The 27,346-nt window shown below is 46.0% G+C and overlaps 2 protein-coding genes across 3 annotated transcripts in view; one reads left to right on the forward strand and one right to left on the reverse strand.

Moving 5' to 3' along the window:
* STK32B (serine/threonine kinase 32B) overlaps positions 1 to 27,346 on the reverse strand; it is a 401,787-nt gene that overhangs the window by 267,972 nt on the left and 106,469 nt on the right. For both annotated transcript variants that reach the window (XM_028848342.2, XM_001094166.5), the window contains exon 3: positions 15,625 to 15,776. In XM_028848342.2, the coding sequence (XP_028704175.1) occupies positions 15,625 to 15,776 (152 nt within the window). The remainder of the gene's footprint in view (positions 1 to 15,624; positions 15,777 to 27,346) is intronic.
* CYTL1 (cytokine like 1) overlaps positions 1 to 27,346 on the forward strand; it is a 333,526-nt gene that overhangs the window by 163,173 nt on the left and 143,007 nt on the right. The window lies entirely within an intron of this gene.

A 27,346-nucleotide genomic window follows, 5' to 3' on the forward strand; every position in this document is an offset into this window, starting at 1 on the left:
TGGAGAAGCAAAGTTCCAGCCTAACAGAGGTCTGGTGAAGAATGAATGAGATGATGCCTGTGAAATGTTGACAGAGTGCCAGGTACCCCGTAAGTGCTTAACAAATGTTAGCTATGAAAATTGTCACCATTACCCACCAACATATACAAGGTTACCTCCCTTACTTCCCTTCACAAACTTACCCCGAATCAGAGGTGTGGAGGCTGAAATCCCAGTTTTTCAGTCAATGTACAGGCTAGCAAAAGCATTTCTGTTGGGTTTAGAGGACTAAAGTGTTCTATTCTGATTCTGGTTTCCAGTTCAGTGTGGGTCCGTGTGAGTGAGGAACCAAGTGAGCTGACCGTGTACAGCTCTCTGCATATGACTTGTGGGGAAGACAAGGACATTTGTTCTTTCAACTGGTTCATTCAACAACTACTTACTGAGCAACTACTAGATGCCAGCCATGGTTCTGAATGCTGGGAATAGAGTGGTAAAAATGTAGACGACATGCAAATTAAAACAACGGAATACCACTACACACCTATTAGAGTGAACAAAATCCAGAACACTGACAACTCCAAGTGCTGGTGAGGACGTGGAGGGAGCAACAGGAACTCTCATTCCTCACTGGTGGGGAAAAACAGATTGGCAATGTCTTACAAAACTAAGCCTGCTCTTACTACACAATCCAGCAATCACTTTCCTTAGTATTTATCCAAAGGAGTTGAAAATGTCCGTCTGCAGAAAAACTTGCACACAGACGTTTAGAGCAGCTTTATTCACAATTGCCAAAACATGAAAGCAACTAAGACATCCTTTGGTAGGTTACCGGGTAAATAAATTGCAGTGTGTATAGATAAGGGAATATTACTTGGCACTAAAAAGAAATGAGTTATCAAGCCATGAAAAGACATAGAGGAAACTAAAATGCATATTGCTAAGTGAAAGAAGCCAATCTGGAAAGTCTACACACTGTATGATATCAACTGGGTGACATTCTGGACAAGGCACAACTCTGAAAACAGTGAAAAGATCAGTGGTTGCCAGGGTGGAGGGGAGCGAGGGATGAATCAGCAGATCACAGAGGGTTTCAGGGCAGTGACATTGCTCCGTATGTCACTACGGTGGTGAATACACGTCATTATACATTTGTCCAAACCTACAGAATGTATAACACCAAGGGTGGACTCTGTGATAATGATGTACCACCATAGGTTCATCAAAGGTAAAAATTATACCACTGTGGTGGGGAAGGTGCTGCATGGGTGGGGGCAGCAGGTGCATGAGAAATCTCTTCTTAATTTTGCTGTGAACTTTTACATCTTTCTTTTTTTTTTTTTTGTTATTATACTTTAAGTTCCAGAGTATATGTGCACAATGTGCAGGTATACATGTGCCATGTTGGTTTGCTGCACTCGTCAGCTCGTCATTTACGTTAGTATTTCTCCTAATGCTATCCCACCCCAGCCCCTCCCCATGACAGGCCCCAGTGTGTGATGTTCCCTGCCTTGTATCCATGTTATACCTGTTTTTCTTAAATACAGTCTTTTTAGTAAAAAAAAAAAAAAAAATGGCAGTTATCCTCATGGAGAGATATCTTTCTTCTAGTTGTGTGTGGGAGGAGAAAGGGGCATAGAAAATAAACAAGATAAGTAAAATGCATAATGTGTTCCCAGGTGAAAGTGTAGCCACACAGGAAGTGGGTTTGGGACAGCCAAGGTGGGGAGCAGCTTACAATTTTAGTTGAGAGGTCTGAAAAAGACCTGAAATGTAAGGTGACAGCAGACAGAGAGCTGAAGGAAGTGAAGGGGTATGTCTTGCAGATTTCCAGACAAAATCATCCAGCCAGACAGCACAGTGAGTGCAAAAACCTGGCAGGGGTGGGGGGCGGGTCGGAGAAGGGACATGTGTGCCTGATGTCAGGGAAACTGTGGGGAGCTGCCATGTGACTTTCAAACACTTGAGGATCAAGGGCGGCACCGTTTCCAATTTAATTAAGCTCGCTACAGCAGGCGAATACTTTCCATTAAAATGTATTACATTCAAATGTTATTTCTGCCGCTCTTTGGGATGTGAGCTTCACATAAAATTGCTCGGTCATCGACCACCGTGGCCTCTGTCTGCACAGTCGCCACCTCCCACTAGCAATTTCATGCACATGAACTCTCCAGCAAAATTATAGGGTATTATTCACACTTTGGATTTTCTCAGAAGGAAGAATAATAATGTACACTGCTCCAGCAAATCATCTTTTCCACAGGGCTTCCATCCACGGGGTCTCATTTAGTTTGAAGCTCACAAAGCATGAAAGGGAGGGAGCTGTAGGTGTGTCCTACACAAGGAAACTGAGGCTTTCACACCTAGGAAGAGGAATGGCCATTTTCCACGTCTACTACATTGTTGAGTATATAATCACCATGCTTCCTTCCTCTCCCTCAGAGTGGGATCCATCACTTACACTTACTCATCTTTTTATTTTTAAGGCTTAGCTTTGGGCCTAACTCTCAGAAGTTGGCTTTAGAAAGAGGATAGGCTTTGGTGTTAGATCTGAGTCTGGCAGGGTTGTGCTGGAGCCGGCTTATACTAGCTCATCATGATCAAATGCTAAATCTTCAGAAATGTTGCAGGCTGTCTAACACCACGTTGTTAGTTTGAAATCAACCATTATGAAAAACTATTTACACCATGGAAACTGGCAAACAGGGCTTGTCCCTACCACCTCCTCCGCCTCCCGGCCCCAACACACTCCATCCTGGAGAGCTGGTTGTTAAGCATTTACCAGCACACCATTGTTTTTAATCCCAGTACTGACACTTGTTGGCTATATATTTTGCACAAATAATCCACTAGTCTCCAGCTTTTCCAGCTGTAAACTAGAGATAGTAACATCCACCTTGCATGATGGTTCTGAGGATTAATCAAGATAAAATATGAAAAGAGCTATGCACTGTAGGTGATGGATAAATGGTACTGGTACTACTATTACCAAATAGGTGTGGAATAAATTTAATAATTCCCCATGAACCAAGAGAGTTCTGGTTCAGAAGACCCTTGGGAAAGCCTGAAGAGCAGTCAGGAAAATGGGGACAAGAAGGTGCTGTGTTGTGGTGACGGAGCAGCAGAGTACCCCACACACAGTTCACAGGTCTGGAAGAGTCCTGGCTCTTCCGCATGACCCTGGGTAAACCCCATGGCTTCTCTGACCACTGGACAGATTCCGTCACTCACCTGCAGGAACTGCCTGACACACCAGAGCCAATCCCCCAAGCCCAGCTGTGATTTCCCCAATTCCTGTTTTTGCACTGCGTGTCCTCTGGCTCCTCATACAGCCCTCTAAACAGCTCAGCACAGGCCCGAGTGTCAGAGTGCAGTCAGGTGTATCCTGTGACCCACACTCACAGCCTCCAATCCTGCTACCTGAAGAGTAACAAACTCATGTCGCTTACAAAGAAAACATTACACATCTGGTATTTTTAAAGCATAAGATGAAGTTTCCATGGTGCTACAAATGCTGGAACAGTCAAGAATGAGAGAGGGACTCCAGACAGGAGAGCATCACCTCTTACCCCTCTATTTATGGATGTTACCATGGTGATGGGCGTGTCTGGGAGGCACTGGAGACTGACGAAGACATCACTAATTGGAACTGGGAAAACCCCAGGGACATTCTCCGTCTCTGTGTGTCGGGGATGGACCAGGATATCACTTAACCCTCCAGGGCATGGTGGGTGTTTGAAACCTCTATAGTTTTTAAGTTACCCCAGGACACCAAAGCACGATAACCACCCAGTATGGAGGGAAGAGAGCAAGCAAGACAAGTGACTGCCGGTAAGCATCTGTCTTCTCTCACTTGTAAGACAGGGAGGAACTGTCTTCCTCACAGTTCTGCCACCAGGGTCTAGCACAGCATTTGGCATGTCAGGGGCCCTTAACAGCACTGCATGAATTAATCTACTAAACGTCAGTTGCTGGGGAGACAGAGATGAATAAGGCATGGTCTCCGTCCTCAAGCAGCCCACTGCTCATGGAGGAAACACACCCCCCAGCAGATAACCATGACAGAGCTGCCTTTGTGCCATAACAGGATCTGGGAGAAAGCACCACTGTCTGGGGCTGGTGCCTCGAGGAGGGCTGATGCGAGGAGGTGAGGCCTGGACTATGAACTCCAAGAGGACAGGAGCCATACTGACTGTCTTCACCACTGCACCCTTAGAAATTAGAAGAGTGCCTGGTACCCAGTAAGAGCCCAGTGAGTATCGACTTAATGAATGAATTCCTGTGGAGGATGAGCAGGAGTTCTCACAGTGAACGAAGAGGAGACGGTGTTCCAGGCAGAAGGCACAGCCTGTGCGGAGGCCTGAGAGATGAGAACAGCAGGATGTATTACAGATCACCACAAACCAGTTAGTGGATGAGAACAAAAATGGCCCAAGATGGTAGCAGGGGTGGGTGTCAGGGGATGAAACTGGACATAGTGCTACAAGCTAGGTCAGAGAAAGACATTTATTCTGAGGGCTTCGGGAGCCACTGTGGTATTTTATGCAGAGACATAGTAAGCACAGACTTACGCTTTGACATGACCTGTCCTGTGAAGGGCACATGGGTGATGGGTAACTGGCTGGGCATTGAAACACTAGTTAGGAGCCTATAACAACAGTTCAGGCTAGGCACAATTGCTTCCGTGGAAATGGCACTGCTCAGCATCGAGAAATTGTCTGTAAGGCTGAGACGCTTTGTCAAAGGTTTCCCTGGGGCCTTCCAGTCTCTGTCCTCCCCCAAGTCCCTTTCCCTGCCCTCCACTGCTTCAGCCAGATCGGCTCTGCCTTCGAATAATTAATATAGTTTTATTTTAATCAAAGTTCTCAACACTTAAAATGTAGCCTTTGATTTAAGTGATTGTTTCTTGGCTTAGACTGGCATGTAGATATCCGTGTATGGACTCAGTCCATTGCTACTCAAAGATGATTCTAGAAACCTACATTGCCCTGAGAGCCATTTAAACTAAGTTCTGACATCTGTTCTTATCCTGAGAACGTTCATTCATTCTCTCGGTTGTTTAGGCAGTAGACAGGGACAGATGCCTTCCCCCTCCAATTTTAAACAAAACAGATTAACAGTGAGTCTAGTAAATACAGTCAATTAGATAAGTAGAAATGGAATTTGAAAATACGTTCCGAACATATGAATGAACTACTGACCCATTAACATTCAATCAGGATAACAGTCTAACGCTAAAAACGCAAGACACATTTTCCAAAAGTCCGTGTCCCCACGTCTGATGCTGGAGGGGGAGGAGAGAACACATAGTCACACGGAAACGTGGAGCAACCTCACTTCAGGTGCTCAACCAGCCAGAAGCCAGCCTCAACGGACAAGTGCCAGTACAGGCACACCTCATTTTCCTGTGCTTCTCTTGACAGCACTTAGCAGATATTGCGTATTTTACAAAGCGGAGGTGCGTGGTAACCCTGCATCAAGCACGTCCATCGGTGCCATGTTTTCCAACAGCACATGCTCACTCTGTGTCTCTGCCACATTTTGATAATTCCTGGAATATTCTGACCTTTTTCATTATTATGATATTTGTTGTGGCAGTGATCTTTGTTTTCTTTTTCTTTTTCTTTTTTTTTTTTTTTTGAGACGGAGTCTCGCTCTGTCGCCAGGCTGGAGTGCAGCGCTGCAATCTTGGCTCATGGCAACCTCCGCCTCCTGGGTTCAAGCAATTCTCTTGCCTCAGCCTCCCGAGAGTAAATGGGATTACAGGCATGCACCACCATGCCCAGCTAATTTTTGTATTTTTGGTAGAGACGGGGTTTCACCATGTTGGCCAAACTGTTTTGGAACTCCTGACCTCAAGTGATCCGCCCACCTCAGCCTCCCAAAGTGATCAATGATCTTTGATATTACTACTGCGATTGTTTTGGGGCATCATGAGCTGCACCCATATAAGAAGGTAAATGTAATCAATAAATATTGTGCGTGTTCTGAATGCTCCATCACTGGTTGTTCCCCTATCTCTCTCCCACCCCTTGGGTCTCCCTATTCCCCGAGACACAATACTGAAATTAGGCCAAGTAATAACACTACAATGGCCTCTGAGTGGTCAAGTGAAAGGAAGATTCCCGTGTCTCTCAATTTAAATCAAAGCTAGAAATGATTAAGCTTAGTAAGGAAGGCATGTCAAAAGCCAAGATAGGCTAAAAGCTGGGACTCTTTTGCCGAGCAGTTAGCCAAGTTTTGAATGCAGAGAAAAAGTTACTGAAAGAAGTTAAAAGTGCTACTCCAGTGAACACACCAATGATAAAGAAGAGAAACGGTCTTATTACTGATATGGAGAAAGCTGGAGTGGTCTGGATACAAAACCAAACTCGCCACAACATCCCCTTAAGCCAAAAGCCTAATCCAGAGCAAGTTTCTAACTCTCTTCAATTTTATGAAGGCTGAGAATGGTGAGGAAGCTGCAGAAGAAAAGTTGAAAGGCAGCAGAGCTTGGTTCAGGAGATTTAAAGAGGAAAAAAGCTGTTTCCGGTACATAAAAACGCAAAGTGAAGCAGGAAGTGCTGATGGAGAAGCTGTCCCAAGTTACCTAGAATATCTTGCTAAGGTCATTGACAAAGGTGGCTACACCAAACAAGAGCTTTTTCAATTAAACAAAACAACCTTATACTTATATAAGAAGGCGAACTTAATAACTGTTGTGTGTGTTCTGAATGCTCCAATCACTGGCCACCCACCATCTCACTTCATAAAAGTACTGGAGGTAGATGCCATCTAGGACTTTTACATCTATAAAGAAGTCAATGGCTGGTTTTATTTTATAATTTAATTTTTTTTTTTTTGAGATGGAGTTTTGCTCTTGTTGCCCAGGCTGGAGTGCAGTGGCACGATCTCAGCTGACCACAACCTCTGCTTCCTGAGTTCAAGCGATTCTCCTGCCTCAGCCTCTCCAGTAGCTGGGATTACAGGCAAGCACCACCATGCCCGGCTAATTTTGTATTTTTAGTAGAGACGGGGTTTCTCCATGCTGGTCAGGCTGGTCTTGAACTCCTGACCTCAGGTGATCTGCCCGCCTCAGGTTCCCAACGTGCTGGGATTACAGGCATGAGCCACCATGCCCGGCCAATGCCTGGTTTTAAAACTTCAAAAAAACAGGCTGACTCTTGCTAGGGGCTAATGCAGTTGGTGACTTTAAGTTGAAGCCAATGCTCACTTACCATTCCAAAAATCCCAGGGCCCTTAAGAATTCTGCTAAATGTATTCTGCTTGTGTTCTATAAATGGAACAACAAAGCCTGGAAGACAGCACATCTGATTACAGAATGGTTTTCTAAATATTTTAAGCTCACTATTGAGAAAACAATACCACTGCTCAGAAAGCAAGATTCCTTTCAAAATATTACTGCTTGTTGACAATACACCTGGTCACTCAAGAGCTCTAATGCAGATGTACAAGGACATGAATGTTGTTTCCATGCCTGCCAACATAACATCTAACCTGCAGTCCGTGGATCAAGGAGTAACCTTGACCTTCACATCTTATTATTTAAGAAGCACATTTTGGGGCTGGGCGCGGTGGCTGACATCTGTAATCCTAGCACTTTGAGAGGTCGAGGCAGGCAGATTACCTGAGGTCAGGAGTTCAAGACCAGCCTGGCCAATGTGGTGAAACCCCGTCTCTACTAAAAATACAAATAGCTGGGCATGGTGGCGGCCACCTGTAGTCCCAGTTACTCAGGAGGCTAAGGCAGGAGAATAACTTGAACCCGGGAGGCAGAGGTTGCAGTGAGCTGAGATCACGCCACTGCACTCCACCCTGAGTGACAGGGCAAGACTCCGTCTCAAAAAAAAAAAAAGGAAAAAAAAAAGGATATTTTGTAAGGCTAGAGCTGCCAGTGATCATGATTCTGCTGATGGATCTGGGCAAAGTAAATTGAAAATCTTCTGGAAAGAATTTGCCATTCTAGATGCCATAAGAACATCTGTGATTCATGGGAGGTCAAAATATCACCATTAACAGGAGTTTAGAAGAAACCGATTCCAACCTTCATGGGTGACTTTGAGAGGTTCAAGATTTCAGTGGAGGGAGTTACTGCAGATGTGGTGGAAGTAGCAAGAGAACCAGAATTAGAAGTAGAGCCAGAAGATATCACTGAACTGTTGCAATCTCATGACCAAACTTGAACGGGTGAGGAGCTGATTCTTATGAATGAACAAAGAAAGTAGTTTCTGAAGATGGAACCTATTCCATATGAAGATGCCATGAATATTTCTGAACCAATTCAAAGGATTTAGAATATCACATAAACTTCGTTGAGAAATCAGCAGCAGAGTTTTAAAGGATTTTAAACGATTGACTCTATTTTTGAAAGAAGTTCTACCATAGGTAAAATGCCATCAAATAGCATCTCATGCTACAAAGAAATCTTCCATCAAAGGAAGAGTTAATCATTGTGGCACACTTCATTGTTGTCTTAATTTAGGAAGTGGCCACAGCAATCACCGCTCTGATCAGTCAGCAGCCGTCAACATCAAGGCGAGACACTCCACCAGCAAAAAGATTAAAACTTGTTGAAGACTTAGATAATCATTAGTATTTTCAGCAATAAAGTATTTTTAAATTATGGCATGTACATTGTTTTTTAGACATAATTCTATTGCACACTTAATCGACTACAGTATAAACAACTTTTATATGCACTGAAAACCAAAAAATTGTGTGACTTTCTTTATTGTGACATTTGCTTCACTGTGGTCTGATACTGAACCTGCAATATTTCCGACGTATGCCTGTAATGGCAGTAACACTGGAGACCTTTATTAGTCACCTTAGGTTATCATACAAAAAACCATAGATTGGGGGCCTCCAGCAATAGAAATTTATTTCTCACAGTTCTAAAAGCTGGATATCTGAGCTCAGGGTGCCAGCAGGGGCAACTTTCTTGCTGCCTCCTTAATGAGATCTCTCTCTGTGTGTATGTCTCTCTCTCACTATCCATCTTTCTCTCTTCTTTTTATGAGACCACAGTCCTATCAGATTAATGCCTCACTGTTATGACTTCATTTAGCTGTAATTACCTCTTAAAGACCCTGTCTCCAGATACAGAGACATTGGGGGCTAGGGTTTCAACATACGAATTTGAGGCAGGGGGACACAATTTGGTGCATAGCAGCATCATAGCCATCATAGGATGAGAACCTGGGAGGTCAGACCTTACAGCCAAAGTGATGAAACACTCACGCTGCTTTTCTTCCCTCAGCGTTCCTCCTCTGCCACACCCATCCCACCAGGGCTCCCACTACTGGGCCACCCTCAATCTCTGGGGCATGGCTTTTCTTTTCCTCTCTCCTTTGCCTTCGTTGTCTTAAACCCAAGAGAGTAAAACAGCTTTGCATTAGAACAAGTGAAAATATTGCACTTGACAACTCCACTTGGGTCATCACAGTCTTAGAAGCACAAATCATTCATTCTTTAGAGGCAAAACTGCTATGAAAATTAATCAATGCAGGCCTTTGCCTCTGCAGTTACGGAGCATGTCAGCAAAAAAGAATAATGAGAAGGTGCACAGTCAGGATTTCCAAGGCTGCAATAATTCACCCTCCACGTAAAGTGATGAAAAGCTGATGTATCATTAATATGAAGTGGTGGTGTCCTTATGACCCCGACAGGCAATTCCACACTGTGTCCTCTTCCACTAGGGGTGAGAGAGGCCACCAAAGACTAGCACAGCTGGAAGACATCCATCAGGGAAGAGGTAGGGTGTGGTGCCAAGCAGGGAGGGGCCAGGGCCCCATCACAGCAGCTGTGGTAGGGAGGTGACCAGAGTGGGCCATGAAACCAGACAGCCTGGCTTCAAGTCCCATCTCCTCCACTTACTAGTGGCATGACTCAGTTGCCCCATCTGTAAAATGGGACCAAAAATAGTGGGATAATAGTAGGAAATGAAAAGAGCTGTGGGGAGAATTGAAGAAGTTCAGTAAGACACATATCAAGTGCCCAGGAGATGTTAGTGGTCAGCTACCTGTAAGAACTGGAAGCATTAAGGCATGGTGGGTCTGTCTGAGTCTGAATTGCAAATCACATGGTTCAGGCAAGATAGTGAACTGCTTGGGGCCCTGCTTTCTGTCTCTGAGAAATGAGCAGGGCTGATATGGAGTCTCCTGGATAAGGACACGCGCATGTGGGTAGCAGGCACCAGTTCGGGAGCCGCACAGACTCTACTTGTTTTCTTCTGGAAACAGCTCTGAATTTCCCTCTGGAGAGCTCCTTCCCTCACTACCTGTCCATAAGACTCAATGGGACAAACCTCCCGCACCGTCCTCCACTGTGTCAGGAATGGGCGTGTGACCCAAGCCAGGTCTGTCACTGCCCACAAGCCTCAGCCTCTGCTGCGGCTGTTCAGCTGGCAGGAGAAATGGGACTTGCCAGGACTCAGTGTGACTCGTGGCTCTGAAAATAAAGCTAACACAGGGGAAAGCAAAAGAAGGCAGTGCAAGACCAACATCAGCTCTCAGTCTAAACGTTTTAGTTATGAAAGCCAATTCCCTTTTGTGCTTACGCAAGTTTAGGTTTTTCTCCTTCATGACAAAATAAATCCTGACCCCTGTCGTGTGCAAAGTTCTGAGCACTGACCAATGATCTGGTGACCTTTCTCCTTTTAACTTGTAGCTTGAAGGGCCATTGTCTATCAATCTACCTATCAATCATCTATCTATTTATCTATCATCTATTCATTTATTTATCATCTACCATCTCTATCATCTGTTAATCTAGCCTATCATTTATCTATCATCTATCTAATATATCCATCTATTGTTTGTCTATCATCTATGTACTTATCATCTATGCATCATACATATAGGCATGTATATACGATAATAGGTGGATACTATATAAGTAAGTGATAGATACACCTATTTATCTGATATGGCTGATATGGTTTGGCTGTGTCCCCACCCAAATCTCATCTTGAATTATAATCCCCACAATCCCCATGCATCATGGGAGGAACCCAGTGAAATGTATTTGAATCATGGGGCAACTTCCCCCATGCTGTTCTTGTCATAGTGAGTGAGTGAGCTCTCATAAGACCTGATGGTTTTATCAGCATCTGGCATTTTCCCCACTGGCACTCACTCCATCCTGCTGCCCTGTGAAGAAGGTGCCTCCTGCTTCTTTGCCTTCTGCCATGATTGTAAGTTTCCTGAGGCTTCCCCAGCAATACAGAACTATAAGTTAAACCTCTTTTCTTTATAAATTATTCAGTCTCAGATATTTCTTCACAGCAGCATTAGAGAATTGATGAATACAGTACATTGGTACCAAGCTAGTAGGGCGCTGCTATACGGACACCCAAAAATGTGGAAGCAACTTTGTAACTGGGTAACAGGCAGAGGTTGCAACAGATAGGAGAGCTCAGAAGAAGACAGAAAGATGTGGGAAAGTTGGAAACTCCTAGAGACTTGTTGGTTTTGTCCAAAATGCTGATAGTGTTATGGGCAATTAAGTCCAGGCTGAGGTAGTCTTAGATGGAGATGAGGGACCTGTTGGGAACTGGAGTAAAGGTCACTCTTGCTATGCTTTAGCAAAGAGACGGTCAGCATGTTGCCCCTGCCCTAGAGATCTGTGGAACTTTGAACTTGGGAGAGATGATTTAGGGTATCTGGTGGAAGAAATTTCTAAACAGCAAAATGTTCAAGAGGATGCAGAGCATAAATGTTTGGAAAATTTGCAGACTGACAACGTGATAGAAAAGAAAAACCCATTTTCTGGGAAGAAATTCAACCCGGCTGTAGAAATTTGCATAAGTAATGAGGAGACAAATGCTGATCACCAAGACAATGGGGAAAATGTCTCCAGGACATGTCAGAAACCTTCACAGCAGCCCCTCCCATCACAGGCCCAGAGGCCTAGAAGGGAAAAATGGTTTCATGGGCCAGGCCCAGGGCCTTACTTTTTGTGCAGTCTTGAAAGTTGGTGCCCTGTGTCCCAGCTGTAGCTATAAAAGGCCAAAGTTCAGCTCAGGCTGTTGCTTCAGAGGGTGCAAGCCGCAAACCTTGGTGGCTTACATGTCGTGTTGGGCCTACAGATGCATAGAAATCAAGAATTGAGGTTTGTGAACCTCTGCCTAGATTTCACAGGATGTACAGAAACACCTGGATGTCCAAGCAGAAGTCTGCTGCAGGGGCAGAGCCCTCATGGAGAACCTCTGCTAGGGCAGTGCAGGAGGGATATGAGGGAGCAGAGCCTCCACACAGAGTCCCCACTGGGACACTGCCTAGTGGAGTTGTGAGAAGACAGCCACTGTCCTCCAGACTCCAGAATGACAGATACACTGACAACTTGCACCATGCACCTGGAAAATCACAGATACTCAATGCCATCTGTGAAAGCAGCTGGGAAGGAGGCCGTACCCTGCAAAGCCACAGAGGCAGAGCTGCCCAAGCCCTGGGGAGCCCAACTCTTGCATCATCGTGACCTGGATGTTAGGCATAAAGTCAAAGGAGATCATTTTGGAATGACTCCCTGTTGGATTTTGGACTTGTGTGGGGCCTGTAGCCCCCTTGTTTTGGCCAATTTCTCCCATTTGGAATGGGTATATTTACCTAATGCCTGTACCCTCATTGTATCTAGGAAGTAACTAACTTGCTTTTTATTTTACAGGCTCACAGGTGGAAGGGACTTGTCTTGTCTCCGATGAGACTTTGCACTTGGACTTTTGGGTTAAGGCTGGAATAAGTTAAGACTTTGGGGGACTGTTGGGAAGGTTTGATTGTGTTTTGAAATGTGAGGACATGAAATCTGAGAGCAACCAGGGGCAGAATGATATGGTTTGGCTGTGTCCTCACCCAAGTCTCATCTTGAACTGTAATCCCTATAATGCCCACATGTCATGGGAGGGACCTGGTGGAAGGTAATTAAATCACGAGGGTGGTTTCCCCCATGCTGTTCTGGTGATACTGAGTTCACACAAGATCTGATAGTTCTATAAGTGTCTGGTATTTTCCCCACTGGCACTCACTCCATCCTGCTGCCCTGTGAAGAAGGTGCCTGCTTCTCCTTTGCCTTCTGCCCTGACTGTAAGTTTCCCGAGGCCTCCCCAGTCATGTGAAACTGTGAGTCAATTAAACTTTCCTTTATAAATTACCTAGTTTGGGCAGTTCTTTATAGCAGTAGGAGAGTGAACTAATACACATACACACATATATAACCTCTTACAGTGAACAATAGTTTTACTTACAGAAAATATACTTTCATGTCTTCTTTTCAGTTAATTCTCAAAACAGTCCTAGCGGTAAACAAGGCATTATTACGTAATTATGACAAGTGAGGAAGCTGAGGCCCAGAGTCTGAGGGGTGACTCCAAAGTCAAGCAGTAGGCTCACCCCTTTCTTGCTTATGATGGAAATAAAATACAAAGCCACCAAAGGCTGACATTTGCAGATAATTTTCTTATATACCCAGCCCTGTCATGTAACCAAAGGGCATCTGTTGCTAGACCATGAACAGAGGATCAAGAAATGGTGTCTAAGATTGGGCGCAGTGGCTTATGTCTGTAATCCCAGTACTTTGGGAGACTGAGGTGGGCAGATCACCTGAGGTCAGGAGTTCGAGACCAGCCTGGCCAATGTGGTGAAATCCTGTCTCTACTAAGAATATAAAAATTAGCCAGGTGTGGTGGCGGGAGCTTGTAATCCCAGCTACTTTGGAGTCTGAGGCAGGAGAATCACTTAAACCTTGGAGGCGGAGATTGCAGTGAGCTGAGATTGCACGATTGCACTCCAGCCTGGGTGACAAGAGTAAAACTTCATCTCAAAAAAAAAAAATGGTGCCTAAGAAAAGGCTGCTCCAACACATTCCTCTCCTTTAACACACATCATACAAGCTCCACTAGGCATCTGATTTTCTTAGTCCACCTAAAGGTGTCCCACCTGAAAAACTTCAGGTTCAGAGATATTCCTCTCAGAAGTATTTTCATTGGCAAAATAATTAGAAACAGCCCAAGTAACTTACGTGACAGAATGAAGGTTTGATTAGATGGTTTATTGTGCTTTTCCTTAGTGGAATATTATGTAGCCATTAAAAATGATTTACAAAAAGTTTGCAGTAATAAGGAGATAGTGCTCCTGCCAGATATTAATTCAGAAAAAAAATACAAAATTTAGCTGAATGTTTATATATCAATAACACATACAGTTATATGTCATTTATATGAAAAAATACAAGAAAAGGAGTATAAAAATAATTACACATGGAATTTTAATCTGAACCCGAAGAGATGCTGGGTAATTATTGTTTTCTTATGTATTTTATTCTCTATATTTTGCCAGGAACATATGTTGCTGTTTGGATTAAAGATTCACTTTAGAAAATTCCCTTGCATAACAATCAAAACACAAAGGGGTTTATTTATCCCAAACAATCAAAGTGTTTAGATCACTGTGTAGAGACACAAGGAACTCTGAGTGGATACTGAGACTCTGGCAGACAAGATTTGGTTTGGGTTTTCTCCATGGCAATGCCCACGTCTGTGGCACCTGGCACTCACACCTTGATTTTCTCAAATGGGACAATCTGTGTTCCTCTTTGTTCTGCTATCATTCAATGTTCAAAGTGCTTCTAAGTGTGCAGAGCAACCGAAATCAGTGGTGGTAAAGTACGTGCAAAGCTAGACTCACCCCTCCAGGGTGGCCGTCCCAGCTCTTAAGGTCAGTGGGTCAACTGAGCCGCTGAATGAAACGGTCAGAATTCGTTTCCTAAAGCAGCCTGTTCTCTCTCTCCCCTTCAACACAACCCAGCTTAGGAAACACTTGCTAAGTCCCTCCAATGTGTCAGATACTGTGTTAGACTCCCAGAAACAAGCAATTTCTGTGTGAGGACAGATAAGTAATGCAATAATCTGGGTTCACTGTGATAAAGATGGTGTTAGGTCAAACACAGGACAAGACAGGTCGTAAGGGGCACTCAGCTGGCCTGTGGGTCTTCAAGGGCTCTTAGGAACCTAAGGGTTTCCTAAGGTGGGTGCCAGGAACGCACAAGTGTTGGTTAGGGGACGCTGGAGACGGGGACGTGAGTGTTTTAGGAAGAGGTTTCACACGCAAAAGCACAGAGGCAGGGAACCACCAACAGGCTGTGTTTCTAGGATGCAAATTTAAAGTGAAGATAATAGCCAAAGATGGGTTGGAGTGAAAGTTCTGAAACATGGGTCATGGCAGGTTTTGGGGGCTGGATTGAGAATTCCGAATTTGGTACTTCCATGATGGGCAGCCATCTGTACTGAAGTAGAATACTGGTTCCCAGTGGCCCTTCCTGCCATCAGCTCTACGGCTATGACTTTCTGAAACACTGAGCTCCCCACTCCCTTTAGTAGCCTATCCTTGGCATTCTCTTATAACGTTCCACATATCTTCTCAAATACACAAAACCTTTCTCCATTTATTTTCCACTCCGATTCATCAGATAAGAGGACAGAATTAAAATGAAAATGAAACATATGCCTATAGACTTCATCAGAAAACGTATTCTACAAAATAGTTAAGAATAACTGAACCCAGAACATTTCATCCCTTTCTCTTTACCATGCAGAAGAGTCCTTCAAATTTGCATTTGGCTCCCCATAGGAGCCCTGGATAGAGCCACACTCACCATAGATTGACCAGGAAGGGGTGCTCCAGCCCTTGCATGATCTGCAGCTCCCGGAAGACATTCCGAACCTCATCCCTCTCGATGCACTTCTGCTTGTTCATGTACTTCATTGCATACATTTTCTTAGTGTCTCGCTTCTGCACGATGCATACCTGAGTAACAGCCAAAGGGGAGAACATTCAGGCCAACAATAGAAAAGGAAGACAAAGGAGAAAAGCCACCCCGCACTGCATTTTTACTTCTGGATTCACGTCCCTGTTCTTAAAATCTGCTAGTGGAGCAGCTCTGTTAAGTGAGCCACAACCTCTCTGCATCTGCAAAATGGAGGATTTGGACCAGATTCATCGGTTTATTAAATATTTACATGAGCACTGGCCAGGTACTAAGTGCTGAAAGAGGAGATGCAAACACAGAAGATGGAAGAAGCAGGCCTGCCCTCAAGAGGCTCACAGCCCATGAGGAAAATAGATAAAAGCAAAAAGCACCAGTGACTATAACCCTGAGATGTGTGGCATGCACAAGTGTTGCAGACTTCTGTGCCCACCTGAAATCTCCTCACCTTTCCTGCTTCTGCACCCACCTGCCTGACTTCCATCCACCAGTCCTGCATTTCTCTCCCTGAGGACTCTCTTTTGCCAGTAGGACCCACTTTGCTGCCCATGCAGCAGACCAGCCAAGCCAGGGAATTAATGCCCTCAGACCAATACTCGATCCACGACTGTTAGAAACTGGAGTATCAGCACCCCCTCTCCCTTGCCCGTCACCTGGGATGAGGCTGAGGCCGGTGTTTTACACTGGCTCCCGGAGTTTGTAAGTCTGCCCAGCCCCGCAGTGGGGTAACAGGCTTGACAGCACACCCTTTCCTGGCTGTCTCCCTTCCTATCCTTCCCTGTGTTCTCTTTGCCTCTCCCATGCCCTGTCCTCAAATCCTTGCCTTGGAGCCTGATTCTGGAGAAACCCAAACTCAGGCACATGGGTTCTGGGGGAGCACAGGAGAAGCTGGGGACAGCTATGACGACAGTGGTCCTGTATTGAACACTCTACTGCAGGCCAGACACTGAGCAAATTATCTCCTTAATCATCTCACTGAATCCCTCTAAGAACCTTATGGATAAGGCATGAGGAAGCTGTAGCCCCAAGTGTACTAATTAACTTGTTCAGAGTTCAACAAACCACCAAGTGGCAGGGTGGGGGTTCAAATCCATAAGGCCTGGACTTTTGAGTGACTGCCTTACCTGGGGGCAGTTGGGGGCAGGGTGGGAGGATGGGAGCTGTCAGAGAAGGCTCTCCGCAGGATCAAAACCGGGGGGGTAAGCTCTAAAGGATGGGAAGACGGTAAGGGTGAAGGAAGAGGCTTCGAAGGAAAGGGAACCCTGTAAAGGAGGGCGTGGAGCCGAGGAGACACAGCAAGCATGGCAGGAAAAGTGAGCAGGGCTGACACGCACCACGTGGCATGGACAGTTAACAAGGATTGTATGAGCTAGTCTTCCCAACACCCCAAGGAAGGACTGTATTGGTTCCCTGGACAGTTAGCAAGGATTGTGTGAGTTAATCTTTCCAACACCTCGAGGAGGGATGGTGTCGGTTCCTCAGGTTGCTATAACAGTACCTCAAACTGGGGGGCTTAAATAACAGAAATTTATTGGCTCATAGTTCTGAGGGCTAAAGTCCAAAACCAGGTGTAAGCAGGGCCCTGCCCCCTCTGAAGGCTCCTGGGGGGATCCTCCCTTGCCTCTTCCAGAGTGGAGCAGCTCCAGCAACCCCTGGTGCTTACAGCTGCCCTTGGCTTACAGCTGCAGCACTTCCGTCCTAGCCTCCGTTGTCACATGGCATCCTCCCCTACGTCTCTGCGTCATTCATCTTCTCATAAGGACACCAGTCAGTGTGGACTTAGGGTCTACCCTAATCTAGTATGACTTCATCTTAACTAATTAGACTTACAATGATATCACTGCCAAATAAGGCCACATTCTGAGGTTCCAAGAGGACTTGAATTTGGAGGGAGTGGGACACCGTTCCATCAAGGACAATGACTATTAACTATCCCTGCTTTACAGAGAAAGGAAAGTGAGGCCTAGAAAGGTTTTAGTGCTTTCTGAAGGCTCAACTCCAACGTGGGCTCTCTGCTTCCCCAGCTCTCACTTTTCAACCACAGCGCGGCCTCCCTGAGAAATGGAACATGCTGGAAAACGCCAGCAATAACACCGTTGGCCTGAGGACCCAGCGAAGGAGTTCAGGCTTTTCTCCTGGCATCACAGCCACTCTTCTGTTGAAAACTGGACCCCATTCAGCTCTGACACGTTGCAAATCTATTCAAGGCAGATACAGTACGATGGCAGAAGCCTGAATTCCGACTCTGGCTTTGGTTCTTGCTGCCTCTCTTGGCCTCAGTCTCAGCATATGTCTGAACTGAGTCAGCAAAACCCACCCGGCACCACTGGGGTGAAACTAAACAGGACCAGGAAGTGGGAGTGCCAGGCGGCACTGTGGGATGATAAATGTCAACTGCATCTCAATTAAATAGCATGTTTCATGAAATCTGCAAAAAGATGTTCTTTCCAGAGTACAATTTGCAGCATGAGGTCAAAGGCCCACGGAACACCCATTTCCAGTAGTGAACGTGAGAATATAAAATGCAAGGAGGCAAAGGTATGATGTGCAAATGTACCCTCAGGGGTCCTGGCTTTGTGGGAATCCAAGCAAGGACTTCTGGAGGCCCGGGCACCAGGCCCTGAGACCCACATCTGAAGCCAGACATGTCGTGGGAGGATAATCCCACTAATTAGAATTTGTCATCTCTCTCACTTCTCATTTGCCTTCTCAGAAGAGATGGCGGGCACTGCCTCTGCGGGGCCGGGGCCTGACTGTCAGCTGGCTGCATCAGTGTGAAAAGCTTAGACTGGAATGAGGGTCTGCGCAGCGCTCCCGGGGGCCGCGTCCCTTCAGATAAAGACATCCATGGCGCTCCTGGGTTTCAAGGGATGGCTCTCACCTCAGCTCAGAGACATTTTAGGAACTCGAAGAGATTCTCCAAAATTAAAACTGCCTTTCAAAGAAGAACTAATGATTTCAATAGAGCTTGGAAGTTTGACTTTTCAATTCAAGCAAAAGCAGGCGGTTGGTACAGGATATTGGATGCAGTCTGGAAGTTCTGATTTGCAAATAAGAGAGACCAAGGATCAGGGGTCTTGGCCAGCTGGATGCAGAGCTCTGAGTGCGGCTGGGATCCATTAATCATCTGGACCTTGGCGACCTCCCCGGTAAATTGAGGGCTAAGACCACATGCTCTCTAGGGCACCTCAGAAGCATTCCGTTTCTCAGGAACACAGAGCAAAGAGGGCTAGACCAGCGGTCAGGAGAGCTGGGCTCTGAACCTAGCCCTCTTGCAGACTATGAGTGGGGCTGTGCACAAATCCTGGCCCCTCTGGACTTGCTTCCTCACTGACCAAGAACGGCTGGTAACAACAACCGACTTAACCTGACCAGGAGATAAAGGCTTTAAAAAAAAAAAAAAAAAAAAGAGCCAAGTTATATCCAATGCACTGAGTGGAGACAAGGGTCTTCCTGGGAGTCAAAGTCACAGAGAGTTTGAGCTCAGGGGCTACTCTGAGCAGGGCTTAAATTCCAGCTCTTTGCTGTGTGACCACAGGCGAGTCGCCTACCGTCTCTGAGCCTCATTCTGCTCATCAGAGCTCCTGCTGTTCACCCTGTGCTAATACGGTGTGAAGCTAGCAGCCTGCAGCCTGTAGCCTGGAAAAGGCCCCACTCCAGAATCTGACCGTGCTGCTGCCTTAATCTGGGACTTGCAGCCTCTAGAAACGGGAGAAATAAATCTCTGTTCTTTCAGACACCCAGTCTATGGCATGTGTGACAGCAGCCCAGGCAGACCAAGACAGTGCCCTTATTTGGATAAGGGTCTTTGCAGATGTAATAGTTAAGGATCTCAGGATGAGATCATCCTGGATTAGGATGGGCCCAAATTAAATGACAAGTGTCCTTATAAGGGAAGGGGAGGAGACACATCCAGGGGGAAGGCTACGTGAGGACGGATGCAGAGGCTGGAGTGATAAATCTACAAGCCAAGGAATGCCAAGGCTGGCCAGCAGCACCAGAAGCTGGGTGACAGCATGGGACAGATCCACCTTCGGAGTCTCTAGAAGGAAACTATCCTGCCCACAGCTGGATTCAAGACTTCTGGCCTTCAAAACTGTAAGGTAATAAATTTCCATTGTTTTAAGCCACCTGGTTTAAGAAGCTATCACAATCTATAAGTGTCCACCACTGCCACCCACTAGTGGCTAAATAACCTGACCAAACACTCTGTGGTCCTCAGTCTCCTCCACTGTGAAATGGGTCTACAGAGCCACCCCTCCCAGGTCCACAGTCAGGTCTCCATGGGACAGAGTGGCAAGAGCCAGCCACAGCATGTGGCCCATGTGAAGCAGCAGAAAACACAGGCTGGTGGAGTAAGGGGCGGACTGATGCCTGGACCCAAACCCGGAGCCTCTGGCAAAGTGTCCTCTCTCCATGGGTTCCTTGTAACTAGAGTGATTTCTGGTATTTTAAGGCTTAATGTTTGGAATTTCAGAAATACGGAGAATTCACTGATAGCTTCCAAACTGGCCACCCCACCTCTGCTCTGGTCTCTGTAGATGTCCTTTTGCCTGGTGAGAATGTCTGAAAAATCAAAGACTTAAAGCCTGCAAGGGCCTTCTTTTGCCTTCAGAAAATGTTCGAGGTCAAGGTCTTGGCATTCAAAGACTTTGTCCCCTCCAACATATTTCTCTCTCTCTCTCACATACACACACACACACCCCCTTCACTCTATCTCAAACTCTTTAGAATTTCTTTGTAGATTGTCTCTAGTACCAACCTCTCCTGCCCTTGTTACCTCCTTCCCTGACCTACTGCCACCCAATCTGGCCTTGCCAGACTGGCTAGCTCCATCTCTGCCCAGACGTTACATCTTCCGGAACCTTCCCTTTAATCCTAGAAGCTGTATGTGCTGCCCTTCCCACCGAGCTGCCATAAGCCCTGTTTCTACTGTAAGGCTTGACATACTGTATTATAAACCCCTGTTATCATCTGGCAGTCAGACTCCAAGCACCCTGAAGACAGAGGCCATGTCAACTCAGTTCCTGTTCAGGGGCTCACACGTGTGAAAGTGTCACCTTTCTGCATTAGCATATTTCACTTACTCTGCCTGGAATACCCTCCCTGCAAGCCTTCTCCTGCCTCACTCCTTGCCTGCCATTGACTGACCTCAATGCTTCCCTGGCCCTGACCTCCAAGTCTGAATCCTCAAAGCAGCTGAATTTCATACACACTGGTCTACTATGTCCCACATGGCCCAGAGCAGGTCAGCGGTCCTCAGTGACTCCATATTTACAGTGTAGGAAGAGAGGCTTCCATACGTCCCTGCCCCAAATCCCATGACAACCATGTGATTGAGGGATCTGCTGAAACTGATATTGCATTTTGGCCTCAGAGCTCACAACAGGTGCCCTAGAAGGAAGCTGAACACTTGTCACCAACGGCAGACTCTATCCAGGTCCTGGGAACCTTCAACTTCAAAATAGAAGAGCTACATCTCGAGTGGCACCTCGCCCAAGTTTGGGGTCCTTGGCAGGGCTGCCCAGAGCCCTCTTCTACAGGAAATCACAGTTAATGAGGTGAGAACAAGCAATTTGGCCAAAGCCACCCAAGCTGCTACTGAAAGGCAAGCACCCAATTAACATTCCTCATTAGTCTAATTCAATTAGGATCTGATGTCATCATTATTAATTACGACTTAATGGGACAGATAGATAAATGCTAGCTAGCACGGATTTCAGCTGATTTGCTGTAGGAAAGGCATGCCAAGCACACTGAGCATCAGAAATTTGGGAATGGATCCTGAGTCAGTGGAGAAGGCGGCTGGAGCGTACTGAGAACCTGCAACGCGGTGGTCACAGTCCTGAATTTACAGTATATTCGGGGCGCTGACGATGTTGATTCTGCAGCACACCCAAAGCTCTGGGAGGCCCTGGGATTTTGCAATTTTTAGATGTGCCCCAGCGAAGGCTGAAGTACAGTCCGAGTTGAGAATGATTTTATTCGAATCTTCAATAAAGTCCTTGCTTGGTGTCTTCACAGCATCCTTTATGGTCAGGACTCTAATCCCTGGTTAGCAGCTCAGGCAACCCAAGCTCCAGGCCGACAGACGAGTACACAACAGAGAGGCTAGAGCTGTGCCGGAAACCCAGGACTATGGGATACAAAGTCTCAAGGATCCTTTCATAGTAAGCCTGGGCTGCCCTCTTCTCATCTTGCTTGCTGGCCAGCTGTGGGTCTGACTCTACCCCATCAACGGGACCTGAGGCAGACACTGGGCTAGTTCTTCTCTGTGCTGCCCACCTCTACCATCCCCCAGCTTGAGTAGCGCACAGCAAAAACTGTTGAATGAATAAACCACTACAGTGTGATATTAAAAGACTCTGGTTGTGCTTGCAGGGACAAGATTCTGGGAAATGACCAATTTGGGGTGGGTGGGGGGTAAGAAAAACAGAATTAAACATGATTACTAAAGAGATGATCAAGCTGGCTACTATTGCTCAAATAATTCACTGAAAGACGACTATCTTTGGCAGATGAAGCTTTTTACTACTTAATATGCAACCTCCCCTTTTCTCCTTTACAGCAGGACCATTTACTTCAAGAAAGCAATGTGATCCGTCCTATACGCACTTACAGCCAGCAACAGCCACTGTTCTAACCAAGGACATGTTAGTTTGCTAGAGGTTTCTAGGGGAAGTCCTGCTTTCTGCATAAAAGAGAGTAACTACAGACGGTCTCATCTTTTTCTCTTCTCCAGCTTTCTTCCTGTCCTTCCTACCTTGAACACAGATGTAATGTCTGGAACAGCAGCAGCCCCTTGTGACCATGAGGCCAAGAAAGTCTCAGAGACGCTGAATTTGCTATCATGGAGCCTCCTGCCTTCAGATTTCTTGTTATGTGGGAAAAATAAACCCCTCTTTGTTTAAGCCACCATGAGGCAGGTTTTTTCGTTCCTTGCTGCTGAGTCCACCACAAATAATACACAAATTATGACTTTTCACAGCACATAAATCCCATGTGGGCTCTGATCAATGGTAGTCTCATCGGAGGGATCAAAAGTTGGTCTCAAGAAAAATACTTATTTGGATGAACATGTCACTCAATAAACATATATTAAGTACGTGCCATGGGCCTGGTACCATGTCAGCCATGAGGATATCACTCTCCCCTGGGAACCCGAGGAATAATGGGATAATCAGACAATATGCAGGAATAAAGGCCAAAGTCCTTCACTGTGGATCCCCAGGCCCTAAGTGGCCTGGTCCTAGTTCCCCTCCTACTTCCCACAGTGACTTCTGCTCCTTCCCTGTACCCACCATGCTCTTCTCAGGCATCCACAGGTCTTGGGCCCTTGTCTTCTTCAGGCTCTGCTCACAGGTCATGTTACCAGCTAAGCCACCTCTGACCTCCCTGTGCAAAGGGGCAAAGCCCTCCCCAGCACCCCAGCCTCCCTCTCTGCTGCGCTCCCATCACAAGACATGCTTCCTGCTTCATTCATACATTGTTCACTTCCCCTACTGAGTTGTGAACCCTATGACAACAGGGATTTTTCTCTTATGTTCACTGCATCATCCTCAGCGTCTGGCACACAGCAGGCACCTAGCTGATAATTGTGGCTGAATGAATGAAAGAGTCATTACTATTTAGAAAACACATGGGAGAGGTGAGTACATGGGGCTAAGGGACCCCAGAAGGGGGATCCTAAACCAGATGTGGGATTTAGGAAAGGCAATCTGGAAAAGGTAGCATTTGAACCTTAGCATAGTCAGCAAGGGTTGGTCTCATGAGGATGGAGGTATGGGGAGGGGGAGAAGGAAGGGGGTTACCAGGAGAGGGCACAGCCTCTGTGGAAGTTCAGAGAGATGAGACGTGCCATGGCACATGTTCACACGTTGGTCGTTTTCTCAACTTCCCATCTGTACAGTGGGGATGAGTGGTATTTGCCTTAATGGGCAGTTATAAAGACTCCATGGTAAGCACTGAGTATGCTGCTCATCACAGGTGTGTGATCGGCATCCATCTCTCTTCTGAGGAACACAGGCCATTGTGGAGATGCACAAAGTAGCCCAAGAAGGGTTTCAGGAATGAGTTCGTGGTTGTCTGGTGTGATGGATAGTTTTCTGTGTCAACTGGGCGGTGCCATGGTGCCCAGATTTTTTTTGTCAAACATGATTCTGAATGTGTCTGTGCAGGTGTTTTGGGGTGAGCTTGATATTAAACTGGTGGACTTTGAAGACAGGATTGCCCTCTGTAAGATGGGTGGACTTCCTCAATCTGTTGAAGGCCTGAATGAAGTAAAAGACTGACTTCCCATGAGAGGGGATTCTGCAGCAGATGCCCTTCAGACTTGATCTGTAGCCTCAGCTTCTTCCTGAGTCTCCAGCCTGACTGTTTATCCTAAAGATTTGGATTTGGCAGCTTTCATAATCATATAATCAATGAAATCAATCAAACTCCAATAACTTATATATAGTTACACCCCATCGGTTCTGTTTCACTAGAGAACCTCGAGTAAAACATCTGATAATGAGCCAGCCGGTATCAGAATTCAGCACCTGAATTCAACTTCCTACCAGCCTAGGGAGCCACTGTAGCCACGAATACTGGCATTTGGCATTTCTCCACAGTCCCTTAAAGAGTAAGCACACAAAGCTCAAACAGCTTGTTACTTGGTTCCAAAATACGTTTTCCTCAGTCAGCGTACACAGAGAGACTGCACCATGGGGCACCCCTTTGGTAAGTACAGCCCTACAGTGTCCGAACCGTGTTCCAGCAAAGCAGGCCCGCCCATGGGGAGCTGAGAAGCAGTATCCTCCTGCCCCTTATCAGTGAGTTGCAGCCCGTGTTGGCCAAAGCTTGCTGGTATTCACCTGCAACATTGTACAACTGACATCACTGAGATGAGATGACAGAGGTGAGTGATGGGGGAGGTGACAGATGGCTTGAATGACATGTTTAAAGGGTTGGTGCCATGGGCTAAACTGTATGTCCCCCAAGTTCGTATGCTGCCGTCCTAACCCCTAGCACCTCAGGATGTGACTGTATTTGGACATGGAGGCTTTAAAGAGGTAATTAAGGTAAAACGAGGTCTTTGGGTGGGCCCCAATCCAATATGACTGTGTCTTGTAAGAAGAGGGATCAGGACAGACACACACACAGAGGGCTGACCATGTGAGGATACAGGGAGAAGACATGGGCATCTGCAAGGCAAGGAAAGAGGCCTTGGAAGAAGCCAACCCTGCCAATTCCTTGACTCGGACTTCAGCCTCCGGACCTGTGAAAACTCCATGTTGTTGTTCAGCCCCCCCACTGTGTAGTCCTTTGTTGTGGCAGCTCCAGCAGACTAACACCATTGACTTTTGTTCTAAGAGCACTGGGGAGCTGTCTTAAAAGAGGATCCTAAGTATACAATTATGAATGAATAAGGGAATAAACAAACTACGTGGAGAATTTGGCTTGGGGGTGGGGAGCTCTTTCTGGCGGCAGGTGGAGGGGAACAAAGAGAGGTGATAGTGTGCTTTAAAAATAAGTGAATGCCGTGTTTGGTTTTCTGTCCTTGCAATCACACACCAGGCCCTGTTGTGGGGTGGGGGAGAGAGCGGGGAGGGATAGCATTAGGAGAAATACCTAATGTAAATGAAGAGTTAATGGATGCAGCAAACCAACATGGCACATGTACACATACGTAACAAACCTGCATGTTGTACACAGGTACCCTAGAACTTAAAGTATAATAAAAATAAAAAATAAAAATAAGTGAATGCCCCTGCTCACACACACTGGAGGACATCACAGTGTCAGGAAACTTCACAGCAAAGCAGGGTACAGGGACCCCAGGACCAGCGCTGTGCCACTGGCACCCTTGGTGCCCTCAGGGTAAAGGGAGCTGGGAAACACTCTGTAGATAGGCAAAGGCCTGAGAACGCTTGGCTGCTGGACAGAAGGAGACGTCATTATGAGAAGATGCTAAGAAGTGCAGATGAGCAATGAGGTCCACCAAGCTGGTCAGTAATGGATCATCTGCTCTGGCTGATGTCTGCAAGCATTTGCAAGTGAGTCTGCATTTCCTGTAAAATTTAGCTCCTAATAAAGTGATCCCCAGGAGCTGACACATTCCTCCAAAGTATGCCTCAAGCCAAACACAACCTAATTAATATGAAATGAATAAATATTTCATTAAAAAGAAATGGATTCCATCCTTCATGAAGATGTCTGCACGAACAATGAAGGCTTCTAGTAAACGCATCATTGTTAAGAATTCTAAAGATGATTCCTACATAGGAATAGCAGCTAACTCAAGGCTCAGAGAAGTTAGGCAACGACCAGAGTCACGTGGCTGGGCCAGAATTTCAACTTGGTTCTGTCAACCTTTGCAGTCAAAACTGTTTAACTAATAGGCTCTTAGCTAATTAACTCATTCAGCTCACTACAAAGAGCAACCAAACATTCTGAGTCCTCGCTTGTGGCAGACACAGTGCTGGGCATTGGAGATACCCAGGCTGCTACATGCTCCACTGCTAATTCTGCTGCTGCCTCAGGACCTTTGCATCTGCTGCTCTTTTGGTCTGTGATGACCTTTTCCCCAGATCCCCACGTGGCCCATTTCCTTCTCAGCAGTTGGATCTTAGCTCAAATTTCTCCTTTGAGAGAGGCTGTCTCTGTTGCCCTCACCCCCAATGAAGCAGTCCCACCCTCCCAGGTCACTGCACTACACGTTTTCTGCAGAGCAGCTATCATCAATGTAAATCATCATGCTTATTTATTGTTTGTATGTTGGTCTGCTGCTTCTATGAAACTGTCAGTTCTTCAGTGTCAGGAACCTTGTTCAGCTTTTTTTTTTTTTTTTTGCCACATCCTCACAGGTAGCTAAAATAAGGCTAGGGCAGAGCAGTGATCCGTGAACATTTACTGTTGAACTCAGTATCCTGCTGTGCATTCCAGCATGCTGCCATTATCTTGGAGACCCAGTACCTTGAAAGATCAAAAAGATTCTAAAAGAATACATTTCTAAGGGAAAAAAACCCTGATAAGCCAAATGCTTTTGAACATTGAAACTTACAAACATATATCTAAAATCGAATCCCTGCTTAATTCCCAAATGGATTTGTTGCAGTCTGAGCACTAAGTTGGTTAGTCTGCTATTAATCAAATCTTTTTTCCACACTCTGAATTCACATGCAGCTGCGAGAGCCTGGAATGAGGCTTTCCTCATTCTCATGTGGAATGAGACAAGTAATAATATGCTTGGGTCTGGAAATGATCATCATTGCATAATAAGGCAGTATAGAGTCTGGAATTATCATTTGTGCAACTCTTGCTCAAGTTTATCCAGAATCTTCCTTTGAAGGGCATAAAGAGCTATTATCATATAACACTGTGCCACTTTCTGCCATTTTATGTGCAGACTGCCTCCAGCTATCCCATGAATTTTAATTAACTCCATGTTTACTTCACTTGACCCTGAAGCTCTTCAAGCAGAAGGCCCACGTGCCAATCCAAGAAGACACTTTTGAAGCACACTCCTCAGAGTCCTCCCAAAGGTATCCTCCTCCGTCCCTCAGAAATAAAGAAGGCCTGCTGGCCACACAGTTAACTCAAAGTGGAGCACTTCACCCTGGACGCTCCT

This window comes from Macaca mulatta, chromosome 5, assembly GCF_049350105.2.
Source record: "Macaca mulatta isolate MMU2019108-1 chromosome 5, T2T-MMU8v2.0, whole genome shotgun sequence".
Classification (NCBI taxonomy): domain Eukaryota; kingdom Metazoa; phylum Chordata; class Mammalia; order Primates; family Cercopithecidae; genus Macaca; species Macaca mulatta.